Below are 13,691 nucleotides of genomic sequence, written 5' to 3' on the forward strand. Positions count from 1 at the left end.
ATATAATATATATTTTATCAATATAAAGTGAAATGATATACCTGAGAATGCCAACTTAGAAATAATAAAGTTTCTTCTTATGTATATCATAAAACTTTTACATAATGCTAACTTTACTAATTCTGTAAGCCTAAACACAAAAAATTCTTCTCTAGACATAAGTGACCTTTCCTCACATACATATGTATAGAATGCACACAGCACTTGCAAACGATGGTCAAAACAGAAAAAGAACAGTTGGATATTTATGAAAACAATAGTGCTGGCATCAACTTACAGAATACAATAAATTGATTATTTCTACTTTGTGGTCCCTTTTTTTTTCTCTAAAGCATCTACTAAGGAGGTAGGAGAGAGAAAGCAAAGCATGACAGTTAATCTCAACTCTGTAAATTCTTCTTTTTCTTCATTTTGACTTTAATATAGTCTATAAGTAGAACTCTAAAGACAAAAAGTACTGTGAGGTGAACAATATTAGTAAGAAAAATACTGCAATGGGGAAAGGTTGCTAAAAAGATGCATATATACATAATATGATCAAAGTTAAAATTTTGGGACTTTTATATTAAACTTTTGCATGACATCCCAAAATACCAAACTGGAGTGAGTCCTTCAAATTCCTTAAGGTTCCAGACGACTCTTTTTTTCCCCACAGAACTAAAAATGAAAGCCAATGTACTTAAATTGTATACTCTCTCCTCATCTTTTAAATTTTATTGGAAAATTAACTGTTAAGGGAATACTTAGGGATAAGCCATGGCTCTAAGGAAGGCAAGCAGTGACCTCAGACTGCTATAGATCATTTAGATCTTTTCTCTCTTGCTATGGTGTGGAGAGTAAGGGCTGTGAATGTAGCAGCTGAAGAAACGGGAAATACATCCTGACATGAGGCTGTAGCCCTTCTTCAGAACTTATATAATTAAATGATGTTCTATATATTTAAAAGGAACTCTGTGGAAAAAATCCAGTTTTCACATTCCCTCCATTCCAAATATTGTGATTCCTTAGGCTAGTAAAATCTTTGATGAGCTGTATAGTCTCTTACAAAACTATGGTCCTGAAAATCTTTGTTTTTCTGGAAAAATTGTGACTTATAACTCTATTTGATTATGTGAAAGAAGTCTCAGAAACATGATAATAAGAATAATGGTGAGAAAAATTTCTTACATACTGGAGAAACTTTCAATGAGAAGAAAATAAAGATGCCCATTTAGAAGAAAAAGAATCAAAGGTATTGTTGGCAATTAGTAATAATTATATTCCCTTCACAAATATTCAAATCTACTTGCTGACTAAAAGATTTTTCTTGATTGATGAATATCCTACACTTTTAAAAATCTTTTTTTTTTTTTGCTCATAGGTTGATACTCATGGAAAGTTCAAGGTTGAAAGTTAGATTATTGGCTTCCAGCAAGCAGCCAAGGGAAGGCGAGGAATTAAGGCTGCTTTCCTGACAGCAGAGGCATGAGCCTCTTGCACACGCTCACCTGTAGATGGTGCTGTCTTCTTTGCTGGGAATGGAATTTAGGTCTGTTAGTTCCAGGAACCGATCATGGAAATAGTGAAGGTGTAAAATGCACACCAGCAGGAAGGAGGTTGGGATGAATATACGAGTGAATAGTTCGGCTACAGTGAACTGTTTTAAGCCAAGATCTTCTAGCCTGTAAAACAAAACAAAATGAATTGGCAAGAATCTTTCTTGGGCAATGAAAACACCTTCTTTTCACTATAAATTACATCAGTCTTTCTCCCTCCCCAGGTACATTATTGCATCCGTCTCTTCCATACATTCCAGTTTGGCTTTTGTTTCCACCAATCCAACTTACTTGCTTTTACAGTGGTCAAATAACAACCTCAGGATGCCTGCTCCTCTATCTGTTTAATTTTGCCTCTAGTCCTTCTTGAATAAATCATAATCTTCATGCCAACACAATGTCCTGGCTTTCCTCTTCTGTCGTTACCTCTTCCTTTTCTATTGGGTCTCCAGATGCTGAAATACCTGCAGGGCTCAGTGTCGAGTCCTTCTCTAGCTTATTTTCCCCCTAGGTAATCTCATCTCAGCGTGGGGATTAATATATAATCTTTATACCAATGACTCAAATGTGCATTTACAACTCATGCTTCTCCTGTGAACTCTCATACTCATATGTCTACTTGAAATTGGTTGTTTCATAGTTATTTCATATTTAGTTTTTCGAAACAGTATTCTTGATTTCCCTATTTTCCTCAGCCAGGCTGTGCTCCATCTCCTCTCCCCTGGTACAACCATCTACCCCATGCCAAATTCCAAAATCAGGACGTCTTCCTTCATTCTTTTTTTTGCCTTCACATCTCATTCATCTACATTTCCTTCACTGCCTAAATATCTCTTGAATCTGTGCACCTCCGTTATCTGTCTCTACTGCCTCTGATTCCAGGTGAAACCACCAGTATTTCTCACAGGACTATTGCTATTGCTAACAGGTCTATTGTTTCAACCCTTGCCTTTTAACACATCACTTTTTCTCAGCCAGTCAAGGGTGCTTTAAAGACCTTTGAAAATTTCTCCAAGAATGAAATACCAACCACTACCGTCAATAAACGATGCATGTCCCAGGGGCCTGGCTGAACTCTCCCATTTCTTCTCCTTCTGCTCTCCCTCCACACTTGGCAGGAGAGCCTTCCTTCAGTTCTTCATACTTGCCAAACTGTCCTACCTCAGGGCCTTTGCATTTGCCGATCTCTTTGCCTGGGATATTCTTACACATCTCAGGTCCCAACTTACACATTTTTTTCTAACAGCAAGCTCTTTCTTATCCTTCAGGTGAGGTTTAAATGATATCTCCTAAGTGAAGCCTGCCCTGACCACTCCATTTGTTTAGTGTCCCTCATTGTTCACTACCTCAGCTTGCTCTGTTTCCTTCCCAGACTTGTCACAATTTATAATTTATTTTTACATAAAGTATTTGTTGTTGTTGTTGTTTTGATTTGTCTCCTCTACTAGAATATAAACTCCAAAAGGTTGAGATTCTGTCTGTTTTGCTTCCTATTGTGTTTCTAGGCACAGAACACAATATCTAGTACATGGAGGGCACTCAATAAATATTTCCTAAATAAATGTTAAATATGTATTAGTTTAACTACTTGGTGATTCTTTCCTTTTAAGCTTTTTTCTTAGCCACCAAACTATATTTAGCTCTATACCCAATTTTGGTTGAATTTCTAAACTAATTTCAGAAATTTAGAGAAGCAAATTAGAAAGGATAGGGTACTATCTATTACATGCACAGAAAAAATATTTTCATCATTTCTAGTCTATAAGTACTTAAAAATTTATTTTTCTATGGTATCAACTACTCTTTAAAATCTTAACACAAGCTACATAAATAAGAAGAGGTTATTGCTTTATATTGAGTCCATGAACCCACTGATGAACTGAAGAACTGAGCCCAATTTGGGAAGCAGAAAGCATGACTGGTTAAGTACTAAATAGGTGTGTTTCACATGAAACTGACATTAGAAAATGCCATTTCAATAAAATGGGGATAAAAATTCACTTTTAGGTCAACTTGCTTTTCAGTCAATACTCATGGAATCCCTATTATGTGCCAAGATCAGGACAAGACTGAGAACACAAAATGACTAAGACGCGAATTCTGTTCTCAAGTAACTTGTGGCCATTGATAACATGTTTTACTAAAATCTTTCAAAAAAATGTTTCGAACAATATGCAATCAAGTCTTCATCTTGTTTGTCACTTTCATACCCCATTATACACCACAATTGCTTACTTTTCTTTTTTCAATCCAGTCATATTTTGCCACAGGCCAGGGAAGTTTTCAAACTGATATGTGTATATAAAGATAAGCACCAGCATAGTGTAAATAACCACAGACATCCAAAAATATTTTAGAATTCTTCTCCACCATTCATAGTGCACCTGAATCAGACATTGAAAAATAAACAAGAAAAAAATGGTTTTAAGAAAACTCACGAAAATATCTGGTTTATTCAACCAAGACAGGTGATGCCACTTACAAATACTTGAAAATAAATCTATTTCATTTTTAGTTTTTGAGGTTCTGTTCCTCATAGAGTTACATGGATCTGGATTGGAAGCCCAGTGCTACCAAAAGTTAACTGTGTCTTTGGGTAAGTCACTGGACCACACTGAGCTTCTGTTTCCTCCTCCATAGCACCTACTGTGAGAATTGTTAAGAGGATGAAATAACATTTATAAGGCTCTCAGCATGATTGCTGGTCTATAGGAGTCATTCAAGGAATGGTACAGTAGATGCCACCATCATTGTGCTTATGCTGAGAGAAAACTGTCTCAGTTTTAAAATTCAAAGTGGTATTGATTAAAAATGTCTCAGTTTTAAAATTCAAAGTGGTATATGATTAAAAATGTGAAACCACCACAAAGAGAAGACATCTCTTTTTACCATAAGCCTGTGGATATTCATTAGCCAACATCTACTCTGAATTTTTAAAAGTATTTAAAAACTTTATTGACTTCGGTTGAGATAGTTTAATCTCCACCTGTAATATACTCTTGTTTATTATAGTTGTTTTGTGTGTTTTGTTAGTTGCCTATAAAATTATTTTACTATTGCACTTGTTTCTATCATTGAGTTAAAATTAAATTTGTGGGGAGGCTAGTTAATTATGATATAATCTTTTATAAATTCTAATTAATGAAATACTAAAACAGTTGATGCATTACACACACACACACACACACACACACACACACACACACACACACACACACACACACAGTTCTTTGATTCCAAAGTCTGAAACACAAATGAACTGGGTGTCATCCAGTATTATCCAGCCACTATTCTTAAATTACTATTCAAAATTTAATCTAATTATACAGGCTTATTTTTTTAAATAAAGAATTTAGAAAAACTCATAGACATTTCTAGAACCTAAAATTTTAAAATAATGAACAAGCTGAAGAGAGTCACTCCCCATTTTAAAATTCTTAATATGTAATATTTGAATCGCATATCGCTATACGATATGTTCATGGGATTATAGTAACTCAACGAGTCTTGTCAAAGGAAGCTTGCATATATTCTTGGGACAGGTGTGAGGATTAAAAAAATAGAGGATAATTGTTTACCCACCTGATACAAGGCCACACAGAACAGAAACAGCACCATGTAGATGATTTTGTACATCACAATTTTACCCTCAAAGCTGACAAAGAAGAACATTCCCCCACAGACGTAGATCCAGTACTTAATGAACATGGCCACCACCAAATTGCCCAGAACTTTCATGATGTCCTGGTCATCATCTTCTTCCCCTTCTTCCTCCTCTTCCTTCTTATTCTCTTGCTTCTCTTCCTTTTCTTCCTCTTCTTTCTCCTTCTCTTCAGCCTCTCCTTCCACTTGTATATCTTGTTCACCATCTTCGAAATAGAAGATTGTGCTGTTACACTCAGCTGGTTCCTTGATCAGAACCATACTAATACTGGGTGTCATATGTGGGACATAGAAGCATGTATTTTATGTGTTATTATGTGATTTGAATGATTTTTGACTGTTCTAGTAAACAAGGCAGCATTTATAACTTATCAAAGTCAATTTTTACAACTTTCCTGAGATATAGTTGGAAAGAAAGAAATTTGATAATATTTTATGCCAATCTTTTTATAAAACCTATTTTATTTCCAATATCCATGATAGCTTTAAGTACTGCAGAATCTAGAAAAATAAATAGGCAACAATAATACAAATCAAAACTATTATTTTAATTTTAAATTCTGATATTTTATGGCTCTTACAGTATTACCTTAAAGAAATTATTTAACTTCTCTGAGTCTCGGTTTCTTCTTTCCCTAAGTGGGAATCACTTTTGTGAGGATCAAATGACACAACATTTTCAAAAGCTTCTTGTGAACACTCACATGTACTCTTCTAAATCTTACATTCTAAATACTTATTTATCACTCCAAGTTAATGTTCGGCTTCCATCTAATCTGAAGCATAGCGGCTTTTCTGATTTACTTTGGGGGCTCTTTCTCTGTAATTTTGCAGAGCACGAAAATCTCCTATCACACGGTGTATGTATTTATTTACCTTTTTCTTCCATTTTCTGAGTTTCAATTTTGACCTCAGATAAAAGAGCTTCCTTTTCTCGAAGAGCTTTTTGCTCTGTGAGGTGCTGCCTCAGCAATAGCCAAAAAGTAATGGTGAAAAGTATCTGAAAGTAGAGAATTAGTAAAACAAGAATTAAGCCAGCATTTGAAGTATAAATACATTTCAATAAATACAACATTTTCTCCACACAGAGCACAATAAATAAGCCTTTCTGTTTGAGACAGAGTCAAGCACCCACTTGGTTTCAATGGAAGTCACTGGCTTTTAAATCCCCTTTCCTGAGTACGCTACATGTTTGTTGAGTTCCAGGAGTACATTCAGCACTATGCAAGGCCCTGGGGAAGATGCACAGAACAGTCCAAATTACTTTCATCTGGGCTGGAAATCAGCTTTGGCAATTGGTCTCCCTCCAGGTGCTAGTCCTTGATTTCCTGTCCTGACTGTGACAATAGCACAGTTGTAACAGGAAGACATGCTTCTTCTAGAACACTGATTGACTCTGCAATGTTCCTAATTTTGAAGAATTCTACAGATAAAAAAAACCAAACATTTCATCCTAGGAAATATCCTTAATATTCCCAATCATCTCTGAAAGCTGAAGGAAGAATTGTTCTAAGTGCCTTGTATATTAATATTTGTATATTAATGTTTTCTTGAGGGCTGGGGGAAAATTATGATTTTAGGGAGCTTCATTCTTCAGGGAATAGAGAGCACATAATAGTTTTTTTGTGTATGCTAGTTTTATTGAGATATAATTCACATGCCATACAGTTCACCTATTTAAATAAGGTGTACAATTCAGTGACTTTTAGTATGTTCACAGAGTTGTGCAACTGTCATCACCATCAATTTTAGAATATTTTTATCACCCCAAAAAGAAGCTCCGTAGGAGTCACTCCTTTTTCTCTCCATCTCAGCCCTAGCCAACCATTAGTTTACATTCTGTCTTCTATAGATTACCTGATCTGGACATTTTCTACAGATGGAATTACATAATATGTGTTCTTTTCTAAGTGGCTTTTCTTATTCATATTTTCAAAGTTTATCTGGGTTATAGTGTGTACTGATATTTTATTTTTTATTACCAAATAATATTCGATTATATGGATATGTAACATTTAATTTATCCATTCATCAGTTGATGGAGATTTTAGTTGTTAATATTTTTTGTGGCTATTATGAATAACATTGCTATGAGGCTTCATGTACAGATTTAGTGTAGAATTGCTGGGTCTTATAGTAACTCTATGTTTAACATTTTGAGGAACTGCTCAACTGTTTTCCAAACCGGCTACACTATTTAACATTTCTACCAACAGTGTATGAGGGTTTCAATTTCTCTACTTCCTCATTAACACTTGTTATTGTCTGTTTTTTGTTAATTCTAGTCATCCTAGTGGGTGTAAATTGACATCTCACTGTGGTTCATAGTAGGATTTAATAAATATTTGCCCACACTCATATGTGAAATATAAAACCGAAAGAAACAAACAAGACAAACACTCATAGATATAGTCAATAGTGTAGTGGTTACCAGAGGGAAAGCGGGGGAGGAGGGAAGTAGATAAGGGTAAAAGGAATCAAATACATGGTAATGGAAGATTTGACTTTGGATAATGAATACACAAAGCAATATACAGATAATATATTATTGAATTGCACATTTGAAATTAATATAATTTTAATAAAAAATTAGTAAATTAAATAAAAAATAAAGTCTGAAACATTTTAGAACTAAAAAAATAAAATAAAATAAAATAAATATTTGCCAAAGAAATGAAAAAAATTAATAGGAAGTGAATGAGCCATTTTCACTGTGAATAACTTTCTACTTAACTATCTATAAATATCCACTTATCATTTACCTTCAACATAAACCAGTGCCAATAATTCCTGGTAAACATGCTTAGGATGTAGTGAAATTAAGAACCAGCATGCCTACACTTCTGAAAATCTGGCATTAAACCTCTGGAAGTCACAAGAAATTGAACTATAGCTGCAAGTTGAGAAAGCAATCCGTTTCTCTAATGCACATGTAGTGAGCCTAGGAATAATTGGAAGCAGGTGGGACATGTTTGTTAGAAAAGGTGAATTAAAAGCCAAGTTTTGAAGGTGGCAGTTGATGTGGTTTGATGGATCTCGGAATGAGATGCTCTAGGAGCTAAAGAATGCCACAAAGTAGCTGAGTCTGGCTCCGCCAGAGGTGTTCAGACCTTTGAGGACCAAGGCCATATTCTTTCTTCTTTCTTTCTCTTATTTTCTGTCATAGTGACACATCTGGTACTCTGCTAACAGTGTATGTTTAATGTGCTTTTTCCTTTTTTTTGAAGCTCTTGAGTGCATTAAAATATAAGTGCAGACTTTAGTTTCGCCAGAAAAACATTTTTATTACAAGTAATAAATTTATTTCCCCCAAAATATCCCTTCCCCCCCAAGAACAGTTAATTTTAAATTAGACAGGAGGTAATTCAACTAGTTAGCTGGAATGCATTTTTAGATGTCTTACAAATATTGAGCCAGGTCGTAATGGAGTTATACAGTCAAAGGATAAGGTTTTGAATTTCTCTTATAAAAATAGACTAACTTACCACTTTGTGTGTGTGTGTTTGTGTATGTGTGCTTAAGTGGCAACCTGAAGAGGAAGAGAATAAAAGAAAGAAGTGTCAGATAATGGTGACTTACCAGTGGGACTTTAGGCATGGAATCAGGTTTGGGGAGAAGGTAGGGATAGGGTACGCATGGGAATTTCATACAGATGAATGAATAAGTGAATGAATGAAGTTGCCATGGTTCATAAACATAGGTGATTACAATCTAATTCCTATCATTAGCATTCACCTGCTAGAATTTTTTTTCCTTTACCCCAATAGTCTTCACAAGATAAAATCTGTTATGAACAAATCTTCAGTGTAGTCTACTCAGCATCCTACTTATGCCTGATTGCCTTGATTATGGAGTATCTGGTAACCCAAGGTGAATGTCATTTAACATAAATGAATGATTCTTTTAGAGATTAATTCTCTGCCTAAAGGAACAAGATTTTCAAGGCTCATTCAGTAATTACATGTGATTGCTTTTACTGTCTCAACACAAAGCAGCTACACAAAGGAAACAGGTGTTTTGAGTCTGCCTCTCTGCTCACAAAACAGATAGAAAACAGACAGTTGGGGCACCTATAATCTTCTGAAGTAAAAACTATTAAAATGAACCATGAAAATAAATGGGCAGTAAAAGATTATGAACTTTCTAGCTATAGATGGAGACATATATAATCAGTAGAAGTCAAAAAAATAAAAGCAAGTATCACGTTAATTTTTGTTGCTAAAAATCTTTTTTAGGGCATAACTGAAGAAAATGTTTTAATTAATAATCAGTGATTATCTGTAACAGCAATGTGTTCAGCCTGTTCTCCAACTGATAACTAAAAAAGTCCGTTAACCCTTTGATATATTTCACATTTTATTTTCCTATTTTCCAATCTAACTTCTACTATACTGTATACTAAAAATAACTTAGACTATATTTTTTCTTCAAGTGGAAAATATTTTCATTACTGAATAAAATCTGAAAGCATGGTGAAGTTTTTTTTCATGTTTAACTTATAGAGACCTCTAAGCAATATAAATTATTTCTTATAGTTTCACATCTATTTATTTTTGCAAAGCAGTGAATATTTGAATCTATTTTTGTATATTTTTGCTTGAATATGATTACTGATTATTGTGGTTTTGTTTCAATGGCTTGTTTTCTTGTTTTCCTATTCACTTACTTTTGAGGCAAGTTCTCCTGGCTCTTTCTTTTCTAAAAATCCTGGGACCTTTTTAATTTCCGGAAGTTCAAAACTCCATATATACTGTAATATCAGCAATAGATTTGCATAGACGACCATGAAAGGAGAGCTAATCATGGCATATTTTCTTCTGTTGCGAATCATCCAAAGAGTGCATGACCAAATCAACAGCACAAAAGTCAACCAGCTGTGATAGGTGATGCTCCAAGCCTCGAAGGAAGAAGAGAAAGAAAAAACAATGGTCAATGCAACATATAGCTCCCTGCTCGTAAGTTAAAAGTTATCTAAAAAAAAAATCAATAATATTTAAACGAGAGAGGAGAGAGTTGTGGTGAAATCATGGAGAGAGATGCCAACCTGTGACCCAAGAAAATAAGCTTTATAGATATCACAATTCCTGCAGATTCCTCCTACCCCCCACTTCCCACACACTATTCTTGTCTGAGAAGGTGAGAGTAGAATAGAGAGAAAAACAAATTATGAGTATTTTTTAAATGTCTTTCGTCTTTAGTGCCTAAGCTGCCTGTGCCTTTCGGCTGTGGTAGCTGAGAAATACACAATGCATTACTCTGCTTCTTGTGTTCACGTTTGTTCAGGGTCTGGATTTCCTGAGAGTTAAGTATATCCGTACTTAGTATTTTTGAATAAATATATATATATATTGTTCTAACAGACTTGGCTCCTTGGGAATTCTTTTTCTGTCTGTGATTAAAAGTCTGCTGCAGTGGGAAGCTTCCATGGAAGGCAGGCACTTTTAAAACATTAATATTGTGGCTCCACTAAAACAACAGAAATAGCACCAGATAAGGACATGTCTTTAATGAAGAATCTGCTCTCTTATGTTGTTTTTACAATAGATTTTTTTTCTACTAAGTAACAGGATGTGTATTCAAAAAAGTTTAAAACTCTATTTCTTCACAAAAAGAGACCAAACTTAACTGGCTTATTTTTAGAAAGAGAGGCGCAAAAAAGTATATACCCTTTTGAGTTCTGAATCAGAATTGTAAATTGCATTTATCGTGTTTGATATTTTAAAATAAGAATTTTGCTGTAGTATAAATTAAAGGTTGACATATAAAAATACCAAAAAATATCTAAAGAGCACAGAATTAATATTATTTAGACAGAGTTTGCAATTGTCAAAAGAACCATCTTTAATTCTGAGGAGCTGGTTCCCAACTCTCCCTCAGATATTTCAGTGGTCCTTACCAGAAGCTGAAGTTGAGTTACACACAGGTTCACCTTGACTGAGCACCTGGAGAAATTATGCTTAGGTATTTTTTCCCTAAAGTTATAGAATATATTCACTTTTTATCATCAAAGATGTCCATGGGACCTCACCATTGACCACATAATTTGGAAGAGTTTTATATTAAACAAGTGTTGAGTTTCTCAAAAATAAATCAGATTTCCCATGAAAGTTTGTTTTTAGGAAGGGTAGAAATTAGACTTTATTTTCTACACATAAGCCAAAGGACTGTTCTGTAGCTGTGATGCTAGAGGTGGAGGATGTGCCCAGAGGTGAGTAGTTTGAAACACGCGTAAACCAAGCGCTCACAATCAGAAAAGCTTTTGGGAACTCTGGTTGCTTGATTCTCATATTGGTAAAAAATTATTGCAGCTAAGATGCAATAAAGTCTCACCCAAATCTAAGTTAAGATGTGAATATATAACTCTCACTGTATGAAATAAAAGCAACCTATGATAATCTTGAACACCTTCAATATCACTTAGAAAAACTATCTGATATGTCCATTTCTATTGGCAAAATAGGGGACAGTCTGACTTGATAGGCTAATTTGGTAAAACTGTATTAATATTTAAAAGGAGGCTGAGTAGAAGACGTGATTTTGAAATCTATAATATAAAAATCCCATGAAAAATTAATATAACCAAACATTCTCTGCCAAGACATTGGGAAGTTTAAGATAGTTGTGCTGGCCATGAGAGGGATGGTGACGCTTCCAGCCAGCAGGACTGTGTGTTCCATTCCTCCCAGCACACTCGCTGTGGCCTCTCACACCTACCATCATTGCAATTAGGGCACAGATGTAACTTTGTTTCATAATAAACTGGAACACGGAGACCATGGCGTGGACTTTCACGCTTCTTTTTTCCTCATGGCTCCTTTCCTCTTCATATTCTTCTTTCTCATCCTCTTCTTCCTCTTTCTTTTCTAGATGAACACATATTTTATATAACTATTTATGCAAATATATGAATTTTGTATAAATGTCCCAAGTGGTGCAGCTCATGTATGGTTTTAGCATATTCTTTTATTTAAGACTTGAGAAATTATTTCTAATTAGCAAAGGCCTCAGAATTTGAACAGAATCATTAAGTTCTGCTTGGTAAGTATAATAGGGCCTGACACTCACAAATCACGCAAAGAAAATTTTGATTTGAGAGAGTGTGGAGTGAAGCTTCTGAGATGGTTCCCAATGATCCCCACCTCCTGCTATTCATGCCTCTGTATCACCCCGGCTCTTTGAATGTGGGTGGGACCTTTGGTGGGCTTCTAACAAATAGAATATGAGAAGGGATAGAACTCTACTTCCAAGATTGAATTGAAAAAGACTGGCTTTCACTTGAGTACTTTCTCTCACTCTCTTACTTGTTCTGAGAGAAGCCAGCTGCCATGTTGTAAACTGCCCTATGGAAGGGCCCGGGTAGTGAGGAACTGATGTCTCTGGCCAGCAGGAAGCAAGAGCTTAAGGCCAGTCAATAATCATGTGAATGGGCATGGAAGCAGATTGTCCCCAGGCAAACCCTCAGATAGGACCTCAGTCTCAGCCAGCAGCTGGACTGCAGCCTCATGAGAAACCCTGAGTCTGAGACTACCAGCCTAGTCACACCCGATTCCTGACCCGCAGAAAATGTTGTTTTAAATCATTAAGGTTTTTACTCAGTAATAGATAACTAATACAAAGAGTATACAGAAGTGGTGCAGAAAACCAACCAACCAACCAACCAACTACTTGTCCAGAGTGAGCTGGGTGGCCCAGTTTTCTTTTAGGTCATGCTGAGGCAGAAAAGTCATGCTAAGGATGGAAAGATAAGGTAAAAACAAGAGAGAGAAAGTGTGGAGGGCAGCACTGAAGAGGAAACCAGCAATAAGAAAGCACTGGCACAGGTGTGAAGGATTTCTCCTTGAGATTCTCCTACAGTTGTCAGGAAAGCTATTTTGACAGGTGAGGTAACGAGCGACACACTAAGTAAAATGTCCTTTCTGTCTTTCTTATATTAAATAGGCTACATAAAAATGGGTTACATCCCATTTAGGGAGTTGCTTAACACCATGAGAAGAAGCATAAATCACTAAAAAATACAGTCGCCATGTAGGCTCAGAAGTGAGCTTGTAAGGAGGCTGAGGTATTTCCTTCTGCAGAAGCCCACTGCCTTCCATCCTTTCAGCGCTGGAGTGGGATGCATCTGGGGTTTACCTGGGGAAGTTCACGGATCAGAGACAGTGATGAGAAAACTAAATCTGATGGATTTTACAATTACTGGCATGCTACTTCTCTGGTAGTAACATTTTTGCATCCATAGATTCAAATTAAAAAAAAGCTTTCCAGTTTTTGCTTTACTTTTGAACATTTAATTTATGATTTCAGTATGTGTTCAGCGTTTGCCTTGTCAGCAGTCAAAATTCTGTTCATTTCTCTTCATGTTAAGTAATGTGTAAACAGGATATTTGGCTGTGACCTGAACTTCTCAAACTTTAGAAGTCACAGGTGCTGGTTCTTGGGCCCGCCCTTTGTGATTCTGATGCCAAAGCTATGAAGATCACACTTTGGAAAGAGAAA

General features: G+C 35.5%; 1 protein-coding gene across 7 annotated transcripts in view; it reads right to left on the reverse strand.

Annotated features, from left to right (window-relative positions):
- PIEZO2 (piezo type mechanosensitive ion channel component 2) overlaps window positions 1-13,691 on the reverse strand; it is a 382,528-nt gene that overhangs the window by 92,174 nt on the left and 276,663 nt on the right. For all 7 annotated transcript variants that reach the window (XR_005649322.1, XM_039845973.1, XM_039845987.1 and 4 more), the window contains 6 exons: window positions 11,913-12,061; window positions 9,865-10,095; window positions 6,075-6,198; window positions 5,118-5,404; window positions 3,771-3,919; window positions 1,488-1,661 (listed from right to left, as the gene is read on the reverse strand). Coding sequence is in view for 6 of the 7 variants with exons in the window: in XM_039845973.1 (XP_039701907.1) it covers window positions 1,488-1,661; window positions 3,771-3,919; window positions 5,118-5,404; window positions 6,075-6,198; window positions 9,865-10,095; window positions 11,913-12,061 (1,114 nt within the window). In the remaining variant the exon portion in view is untranslated. The remainder of the gene's footprint in view (window positions 1-1,487; window positions 1,662-3,770; window positions 3,920-5,117; window positions 5,405-6,074; window positions 6,199-9,864; window positions 10,096-11,912; window positions 12,062-13,691) is intronic.

This window comes from Pteropus medius, unplaced genomic scaffold, assembly GCF_902729225.1.
Source record: "Pteropus medius unplaced genomic scaffold, Ma_sr-lr_union100, whole genome shotgun sequence".
In the NCBI taxonomy this organism is placed as follows: Eukaryota; Metazoa; Chordata; class Mammalia; order Chiroptera; family Pteropodidae; genus Pteropus; species Pteropus medius.